At 35.8% G+C, this 10,671-nt stretch overlaps 1 protein-coding gene across 1 annotated transcript; it reads right to left on the bottom strand.

Moving 5' to 3' along the window:
• Nucleotides 1-723: 723 nt before the first annotated feature.
• Nucleotides 724-9,170, bottom strand: gpr137ba (G protein-coupled receptor 137Ba). Its single transcript, XM_065296237.2, has 7 exons — nucleotides 8,364-9,170; nucleotides 7,513-7,562; nucleotides 5,994-6,216; nucleotides 4,480-4,629; nucleotides 3,647-3,775; nucleotides 2,768-2,889; nucleotides 724-2,334 (listed from the first exon to the last, which is right to left on the bottom strand). The coding sequence occupies exons 1-7, from the start codon at nucleotides 8,742-8,744 to the stop codon at nucleotides 2,232-2,234; spliced, it is 1,158 nt and encodes a 385-aa protein (XP_065152309.1). The 5' UTR covers nucleotides 8,745-9,170; the 3' UTR covers nucleotides 724-2,231.
• Between the last annotated feature and the right edge of the window lie 1,501 nt (nucleotides 9,171-10,671).

The following is a 10,671-nucleotide window of genomic DNA, read 5'->3' as shown; positions in this document are numbered from 1 at the left end:
TAATTCAGAAGAATTATACACCATATATATATATATATATATATATATATATGTATATATATATATATATATACACACACACCACATATACCATATTTTATGGTGTTTTCATCATTTAAAGAGCTTTGTAGTTTTCTAGAGTACATGTTTGTGTATATATATATATATATATATATATATATATATATATATATATATATATATATATATATATATATAATGTTCTGTGCTGTTGAATTAATTAAAAAAAGAAAATTGGACTTTTTCATGTTTAAGTGCTATTGGGTCCCCAGTTGTTCTATCAACCTAGAAAATATGAGAAGAACAACCCAGTAACAGTTTTGGTAAACCAAAAGCAAGCATGTGAAAAATAGACAACTGGCTCCCCTTGTGATGTCAGAAGGGGATAATACCACCTCTTAATCTGCAGAGATCAGCTCATTTGCATATTAAAGGACAAACCCAAAACGGCACATTTTTGTTCACATCTACAAAGTGGCAATTTTAACATGCTATAAAAAATATTTCTTATGGTATTTTGAGCTAAAGTTTTACAGACATATTCTAGGGAAACCAGAGATTTATTTGACATCTTAAAAAAGTCATGGGAAATGTCTTTAAAGCCAAACAACACTGTATTATACTGGAAGACCAGTTATAGTTTGAGTCTGAAGAGAAACATTGACAACAACAGCAGCATTATTGTTTACAGCCCACAATCCTTTAAATATCACTTTTCTGCCAGTGTATGTAGTTAAATGAGTAGTGTTTACTAATAAAGATGTAAGATTTTGCAACCTTAAATTTAGTAATTAAAATGGAGATTAATTTGTAAATGTTGTATCAGTCACACTGCCATATATTAAATGATATCACACAATGAAGTTCATTTCATCTCAATTAAAGAGATTTTCTTTTATTAATGTAGAAAACAAAGTTTTACAAAGTGACTTTTTACACCACAGCAGTGCAAAGGCTTAAAGAGATAAAAACTGTACATACAGTCAAACACTACAAATGTATTTATATAAACAATGGATAACAATCCATTTAATTGTCTTAAAAAGAAAAAAATATAAATCTGTTAATATGTTATATTGCAGAAGTTTGGATAAAATTCAGTTTCTCCAGAGACAAAAATATTTTTATACGAGAATGTCACATCTTTACACATCTCAAATAAAGATTCAGTTATGTATCAGTGTGTAATGTTAAAATAATAAGCTGACAATAATCCATATTCTTGTATATATTATTGACAGTGTAAAGACATACAGTTTAAGGATTAATACAGTGTTGATATTGAATGAATTGCATTAGTTTGTTATGTTTGTGAAGAGTGATAATGTCACACAATGGTTTGATTCAGGAAATATTTCTCTCAGTCATTTTTACTACAGATATTTTAAAACAATTCTTCATTGAAGACATCTTAACCTCAAACCAAGGCAATGTTACAAACTTCGACTTCGAACCCAGGAAACACGAATACTGATAAAAAATGTATACCTTGTAATGTCGCTTTGGATAAAAGCATCTGCCAAATGCATAAATATAAATGTACTTAAAGGTGCACTGTGTAACTTTTAGAAGGCTCTCTTAACAAAAAAAACCAATATAATATACATACCTAGATTATCAGTGGTCTGTAAAGACCTTATATAATAAACTATATTGTTTTTATTACCTTACAATGCGACATTTTTATTTAAATACACAATGGGTCTCCTTACATGGAAGTCGCCATTTTGCCCGGCAATGTTTCTACAGTAGCCCTAAATAAACAAACTGCTCTACATAGCGCGTTTCATCACTATGTGGTCTCAGACGATGACATGTTTGTCCTGTGACAGCTACCGTAGCTTCACTATGCGCTTCGAAAGGGAGGGGTGAGCTGTGGATTGTGGTTGCAATTCGCAATTTCACCACTAGATGTCGCTAAAATCTACAAACTGCACCTTTAATGTAATGAGAGCATGAACTACTGATCCTGTAAGTAGTGTAAAAATATAAACACAACTTTTATGTTAAATTTTGAAGTTTAAAGCATACATCAAATAATTTCAAAGAATGTCTTCATGGAGAAAATTAACGTGATTTTACCTACAAATGTCTGCTGTTGTCTTCTAATGAGATTCCAGAATAAATACTGGTACATAAGTTCATAGTATATACTGTTACCCATCACAATATAGGTATGTGCAAAATAAAGGCTCCTCATTGAAGATAATTTAGTATGGAGTTAAATCCTCTGGTGGTAGATGAGATTCTCCCTCAGTGTCTGTAGGGAATCTGCTGTTGTTATAGCTCCAATCATAACTGTCTGACCTAAAACTGAGATCAAAAACAACATAGCTATGTTTCAAAAACATCAGTGTTGATAATATTTTCACATTAAATCAACACTTTTAAACTAGGGATGCACCACTTTCTGTTCCGTTACTGATATTCAATGACATACAGATAGTTTTGCTTTTTACTCCTTGTATCAAAGTAATATGTCATAAAATCCTAAAAGTGCAGAGCGTACAAATTCTGTTGTGATTGTCACCCAATCCAACCTCCCGATGTGCCTGATTGTGGGAAAAAATGTTTTGTATGCCGATATATCAGTGCATCCTTAATTTTAACATCTAAAAAATAAATTACACACATCACTTTTAAGGAATCCTGAAAAATTTGTACAAAGCGTACATTTCAGATTGAATACACAGTGAGTTGGCTTTGTAGTATTTACACAGTAATCTAAATATCTGCTATATCATACCTGTTTTGAATGTTTTGTGGTATTATACTCCATGCTAGATCATCATCACTGTCATAACGCCGCGGGTTGTCAAAGAAGTACGCTCTAGATGAGAACATGTGTCCAGGGATTACCGATGTATTCTAGCAGCCAATGACAAAGAAGAAGAGAGAGATAAGGGGAGGGCTTAGACACGTCAATCTTGAGTATATTCAGATGTTTAATTTACTCGTCCTCATGTCACAAGTTCAGACCTGTGTGACTTTTCTTCTTCTGTGTAACACAAAAGGAGAATTTAAAGGCGGGGTGCATGATCTCTGAAAGCCAATGTTGACATTTGAAATCACCTAAACAAACACGCCTCTACCCCAATAGAATCTGGACTTTCTTTTGATAGATCCGCCCCACACATACGCAACCCAGGCAACGATTTCGGTTAGTAGACACGCCCCTTACAGCTGATTGGCTACAAGTGTGTTTTGGTACACGGCCCGACTCCCTTGTGTTTTCAAAAATCATGCACCCCACCTTTAATGTCTAGACCAGTGGTTCTCAACCTATATTTTAGGGCCCCCCCTATTGTCCATAAAAATATTTTTATATTGTTTTATAATAACAATAAGAAATAACTTAAGTCATCTTGAGGCCGCCTTGGAAATCTTTTGAGGTTTTACGGCCCCCTGGTTGAGAAACGCTGGTCTAGACTGGGGTTCCTTCATTACATGAGAGGCGCCTGGAGGATCTTTGCAGAAACCCCAAATGATCCCTTGAAGTTTTATAAAATTTTTAAACTGTAACATCTTCTTTTGTGGTTCACAGGATAAAGAAAATAAAGGGTCAGTTTTGGGTGAATTATTCAACTTCAGCTATTCAAGAATTGATGTAGGAAGCGTTTCATACCCTGTCCTGAGTTGGCTTACGAACTCTGAAGAAGAAGACCACCAATGAGGTGGGCAACAGCTCCCAAACAAACAGGATGACCCCAAAAACTACATATCCAGCATCTCCCAATGTCAACCTCAGATCTGCCTTTTAAATAAAGAAAACATCTAAACAGTTATACATACAGTATCACAGTTAATGACAATACATTAAGACACAATAATATTAACCCCAATTTAAGCATGAGAAACATCACACATACATATTCAGTAGGACTTATTTGACACATTTTAACCTATAGATGGCTTTATTTACACTTAAAAGGACAGTTTACCCAAAAATTTAAATTATGTCATTAATAACTCACCCTCATGTCGTTCCAAACCCGTAACACCTCTGTTCATCTTCGAAACACAGTTTAAGATGTTTACAGTTTCTGACCCTCCATTGAAAACCTATGTACGGTATACTATCCATGTCCAGAAAGGTAATAAAAAATCATCAAAGTAGTCCATGTGACATCAGTGGGTCAGTTAGAATTTTTTGAAGCATCAAAGATACATTTTGGTCTAAAAGTAACAAAAATTACGACTTCATTCAGCATTGTCTTCTCTTCCAGGTCTGTATACCGTACATAGATTTTCAATGGAGGGTCAGAAAACTCTCAGGCTAAATCTAAAACCTCTTAAACTATGTTCTGAAGTTGAACAGAGGTCTTCCGAGATTGGAACGACATGAGGGTCAGTCAATAATGACATAATTAAAATTTTTGGGTAAACTATCCCCTTAAGAGGAAAATATATGTTTTTCAAGTCAGAAACAAATAGTGGCAGTGCAAATGTGGCACCTACTTGGTCTGAAACATTGTACCAGTCGTAGTTAAATGGGTTGATGTTCTTAAATTTTGCCAGCACGAGCACCACTAGATTATAACATGCGCGAGATGCATACAGCAGAATCACAGTCACTCCGATTATTGTCACCTGACACACAGATGTTCCCTATACAGAACAGAGATAACACATCAGACCACAATGCAACACTTCACAGATTTCTCTGACTTTTTTAGCTTCATTAATAATAAAAAAATCTTAATGCACATGCAGGATATCAGTAAACATTTACAAGTTCAGTTTAACCAGCTAACCATTCTGAACTTGTACAATGACTATAAAGAAATGACATGAGATTAAATGCATTTGACACAATTCACATGAGATTATAAAGGGGTCACATGGTTTCCTTTGTCTTTGGATTGTGGAAAGCAGTTTGTGCATATGAAAGATCTGAAAAAGATCTTTCTAAAAGTGAAGGCTTCCTTAACGCCTCATTCAAAATCACCCCACACGTATCTACGTCACTGTGTGGGAAGGTTTGCATAACTCCGCCCATATGAATATGCAAAGAAAAAGGCGTACATTTTATTCTTACTGTAATATTGTTGCCACCACCGCTATGTCGTGGACACGCTGTGCTTTGGGAGCTGATAATCCAGATATGGTAAGGGGTGTAACATTTCTGTCTCATGCTTAAAGGGATAGTTCGGCCAAAAATGATATCAAACCCACGATTTACTCACCCCCAAGCTGTCCGAGTTGCATATGTCCATCGTTTTTCAGACAAACACATTTTCGGATATTTTAGAAAATGTTTTAGATCTTTCAGTTGATTAAATGTAAAGTTACGGGGTCCACGACCTTCAAGTCCAAAAAAAGTGCGTCCGTCCTTCACAAATTAAATCCAAACGGCTCCAGGATGATAAACAAAGGTCTTCTGAGGGTAATCCTCACGGTGTTGTTGTAGAAATATCCATATTTAAAACTTTATTAACGAAAATAAATACCTTCCGGTAGCGCCACCATCTTAGACTCCTCTGTATTCAGGAGAGAGTATTAGCGTAGTGTACGCACTTTTCTTAGTGACGTATGACAAATTCTGAGGGCGGGGGCACAGAGCAGCAGCAGAGTAGCCTCCGTAGGCTGCGTAAGGGCCGATTCACACCGGCTGCATGGCGTGAGCGTCTCAGCTGCGTGGCGTGGCCGTTTTTATTTAGGCTTCCATGTTAGCAGGTTTGACCGTGCACACCGCCTGCATGACACGCACGTCTCAGGCGCGGCTCGAGCCGCGGCGAAAACGCATGCATGCTAGAAATAGGATAATGTAATGTGCGGTATGCAGTTTTTAAACCTTATTCCGGTAAAGAATTACACAAAATACACAAAGTAATTTTCTTTTAAGCAACATCATATGACCCCTTTAAACCGTATTTGTAATAAATACCCAATCATTGTAATATTTATGATAATCATACCGTCATATAAAGATAACTAATTGTCTCTGTATTTGTGTTTTAGGGCTCTGTTACCTTCGACTCCAGGTAGATGTTTGCTAAAGACATCTTGGCGATCTTGTAGAGAGACAGTGACAGTGTAATGGCACAAAGGACAAACAGTGTGTCATTGATGGCAACTCGCACCAGGACTATGATCTCTCTGTCTACCTGTGTCATCTTCACCAGAAGAGCACAGGTCAAATTCACCAGCAGAAAGACCAGACTGATAAACACTGAGAGCAGGTACAGAGGAAACCTGAATACAACATTACAAACACATACACACACACATTAAACACACTGTTAATAAAATCTTTTTGCATTTCAATTTTTAAGTTTAATCAACTAAGATTTACAAGTAATTTCAAGTGATGAATTGCTGTAATTTATTAAAACAAGTTAAATTAGTTTAGTTTTGTCAACTTTTTAATAATTTTTTTTACTATTTTATAAGTTATAGCTGCTCATTACTAGTCAATACAATAAAAATGATTTGTAAATCCAAGTTGATTAAACTTTAAAAACAATTAGTGCAAAATTTGTTTTTACAGTGTAGAGCTTTCCAGAGATCAGTGAAATACTACAGAAAGTGAAAGCATGCAGTACAAAAAGCCAACCAATAAGTTCCTGATCTTCATGATCTTTATAAAAACATTTATTGTTAAAGGGATACTTAACCCGCCAAAAATCATTTTCAAATATCATTTATGTTGTTCTAAATCTGTATAAATTTCTTTACTAATTATATTCTGATAAACACAAAAGAAGATAAATGATGGTAAGCACACAGCTGACTGTAACCATTGACTTCAATAGTAGGAAAACCAATACGGTGGAATTTCATGGGTACCATCAACTGTGTTCTTACCATCATTTATCGAAATATCTTCTTTGTCATTTATCACAATACTTCCATAATTTTAGTTTTACTACTATGGAAGTCAGTTGTTACAATCAGCGGGGTGATTACCATCATTTATCAAAATATCATCTTTTGTGTTTATTAGAAAAAAAGAAATCATACAGGTTTAGAACAACATGAGGATGAATTTTCATTTTAAGGTGAACTGTCCTTTTAAAGGGGACATTTCACAAGACTTTTTTAACATGTAAAATAAATCTTTGGTGTCTCCAGAGTACGTATGTTTTAGCTCAAAATATCATCTAGATAATTTATTATAGCATTTTAAAATTTCCACTTGGTAGGTGTGGTTGGTTGAGTCCTTTAAAATGCAAATCATCTGATCTCTGCACTAAATGGAAGGGCTGTGGTTGAATAGTGCAGATTAAGGGGTGATATTATCCCTCTTCTGACATCACAAGGGGAGCCAAATTTCAATGACCTATTTTTTCACATGCTTGCAGAGAATGGTTTACCAAAACTAAGTTACTGGGTTGATATTTTTCACTTTTCTAGGTTGATAAAAGCACTGGAGACCCAACTATAGCACTTAAACCTGGAAAAAGTCAGATTTTCATGATATGTCCCCTTTAAGTTTAAAATAGAAACCTTATCTATAATTGTAAAAAAAAAATGTGAATCTATAGTCACCTGTACTTTTGAAGTTCTGGTGAATATTTAGACTTTGCTTTAAAAATCACCTGTTCCAGAAAACAGACAGCAGGTTAGCGTGAATACCTTGCATACGTAAGGCATTAGAGCTCAAAACTTTTTAACCAAGAATAACAAATCAGTTAAACATAAACACAGAGCTTCAGCTGTCGAGGCTAAAGCTCATATAACATCATTTAAACATTAAGATCAAAGGTGTTTCGCTGAAATATAACAGAATTCACATGACAGATGAAGTCTGAAGAGATGAAGTGTACTGTGTGTAGTTTCCATTAATACACAGTACATGAAAACATCTGAATGAACAAAATATCAAAGCTATCTGCTATACTTCATGTTTTTGAGATATTTTAAGCAGCTGCTGTTTTAAAAAACACGTTTTGTCTTCATTCATCATTACATATTCATGTCAAATGCATTGATCAGTTAGCAGGGAAATGTAAATGAATCTGAACAGATGAAATGGTTTCAGTTCTGGTTCTTTTCTCACATGTGTGTTTCATTTGCATGTACGCAGCATTATTGAGAATGAAAACAGGAAGAACTGTTTTATATTGGTACATGTGAACGCCTGCTTTTTCTAAAACTGTGTTATTCAAACTTAATCTAATGTAATATAATGTGTGGTTTTACAGGCAATGTTTTCATACTTCACCTGTCATGATATTGTCATGATATCAACATACCATAGTGAATAATTACTCTTTATATAAAGTATATCCAAGGAATATCACATCAAATCTACTTTAAGTTGTCATAAAGTTGTCTTACATTTAACATTTCTTCAACAGTCAATTGCAGAGTACAAAGGACAGATGTCTCTAACTCACCTGTGCGAAGTAAAGATTCATAAGACTCAGCGTGAAGAACTGAAGACAAACTGGAAAGCAATAAAGCAGCCAGAAAGCAAACGGTCCCAGCGTGTTGGCCGTCACACAGTCTCTAAAATAAAAAGAAAAGAGCAGGGTGCGCAGGGCGGCCCACAGCAGGCACAGAAACAGAAAGACCGTCTGATAACTGAAACGTTTGTGTCTGTAGCGCAGCACAAGCCACAGCTGAGCGTACACAAAAACAAAGAGCAGCGAGTAGAAGATGGTGTAAGCCACCGTCAGTCCCAGCTTGACATAAGGTGGCACGGCCGGGCTGAGAGTGGGCAGAGATGGCAGTGATTCATTTCCCGCTGGTACCTTCTCCTGTACGGACGCCTCCATGGATCTCCTTTCCTTCTAGCTCAGGAGAAGGACGATCTCCTGTGATAAAGAGTCTCAGCTGTGGGAGGATTCGAGTCTGGAGTGAAAGGAGGACTGGACGGGTGGGCAGAACTGAATGAAAGCAGGGTGAAAGAGGAAAAGAGAACTATCAACACTTCCTCATGTGATGGTTGCCTGTATGCATGGGCGCATGTACTGCGATTAGTTGGCAGGAAGGAGCATTGTGCAGCGGCCAGTGAAAGCAGTCAGGAGAGAGAGAGAGGACGGCCTATGTGACGCTGTGTTGACGTACAGTACTGTATCTTTAACCCTGTACTGTAGCTTCCCAGAACTGCCAAACTCCCACGGGGTGCTGTTTGTTTCTCTCTGTTCCCACTGTATTGATTTACACAAGATTTACACTCTTCAACACACTGCATGATTTAAATCACTGCAAGCCTTTATATCATTTGCTTTAGATGATGTGAGAAACTTGTTACATCTTTGTTGAATCAAAGTATTTCATCTTTACATAAAAAGGCGCCTGATTTGGTCTCACTGTTTACAGTCTGATTTCATCTGAAGTGTTGAAAACCTCTCAGCTTTTCTTCTGCTCTGCTCTGCTCCTAACATTGGTTTTCAAACATTTCCCATACGACCTACTCACATACAAAGTCAATTTTTCTTAATTTGCCCCACTTTTTGTGACTATATATGGGCATTTTTTTGCCCATCATGTGGGTTCTCGTTCAGCATGGCAGTGGTGACAAATGTGTCTTGGGCTACAGGTCAGAGGTCAGTCATCGTACTCTGAGACTGGTCAGCAAAGTCAGTCATGTTCATATGAGACAAATCAATCAAAAGTGTGATAATAATCAGTCAGCGTGTGATTTGTTTTAAATTTAAAGGGGACATATCATAAAAAATCTGACTTTTTCCATGTTTAAGTGCTATAGTTGGGTCCTCAGTGCTTCTATAAACCTAGAAAATGTGAAAAAGATCAACCCAGTAACTTGGTTTTGGTAAACCATTCTCTGCAAGCATGTGAAAAAATAGGTCATTGAAATTTGGCTCCCCTTGTGATGTCAAAAGGGGAATACCACCCCTTAATCTGCACTATCCAACCACAGCACTGACATTTAGTGTAGAGGACAACTCATTTGCATTTTAAATGACACACCCCAAAACAGCACTTTTTTTGCTCACACCTACAAAGTGGTATTTTAACATGCTATAAAAAATTATCTATATGATATTTTTAGTTAAAACTTAACACACACACTCTGAAGACATCAACAATTTAAAGAAATGTCCCCTTTAAAGCATAAAGCATTTAAAGATCTCATACGTAGTGCTTGATTCTACTCTACTGTATGTATTCTAGTTGGCATTAAACATAATAAGATGTCTAGTAGGATGAAACTTAGAAAGATGTCCAGGTTGGTTTTTAAATCAAAATGAATTTGAACATTGTCTTAATGAAAACTAAACCCTCTACATCAGCTTTGTTTTTTAAACTCCAATATTTTCGGTCACAATAAATATAATACATAAAGAAAATGTGTTTTTTGTCTTTTAACATTATTATGTTGTTATTTATTATTATTGCTGAGTAATGTAGATGTAATGTTTGGTGATGATGAAGCTGTATGGTTTATGTTTGTCCAGCAGATGGTGCTCTCTCATTGCAGTTGTTATAGCAGATGTACCGTGATGTACATCTAATCCCAAACACTTCATAACTTTAAGGTATATTCATTGAAAATAAAAACTCACATCATTTACTCACCCTTAAATTGTTTCAAACTTGTATACATTTCTTTGTTCTGCTGAATACAAAGGAAGATTTTTACACAATGTTTGTAATCAAGCAGATCTGGGGCACCATTGACTTATAATGGATGGAAGTCAATGGTGCCCCAGATCTGTTTGGTTAATAAGATTCATT

This window comes from Paramisgurnus dabryanus, chromosome 20 (genome assembly GCF_030506205.2).
Source record: "Paramisgurnus dabryanus chromosome 20, PD_genome_1.1, whole genome shotgun sequence".
In the NCBI taxonomy this organism is placed as follows: domain Eukaryota; kingdom Metazoa; phylum Chordata; class Actinopteri; order Cypriniformes; family Cobitidae; genus Paramisgurnus; species Paramisgurnus dabryanus.
The sequence above is the reverse complement of the archived record's forward strand: the minus strand, read 5'-3'. Positions and strand labels throughout refer to the sequence as shown.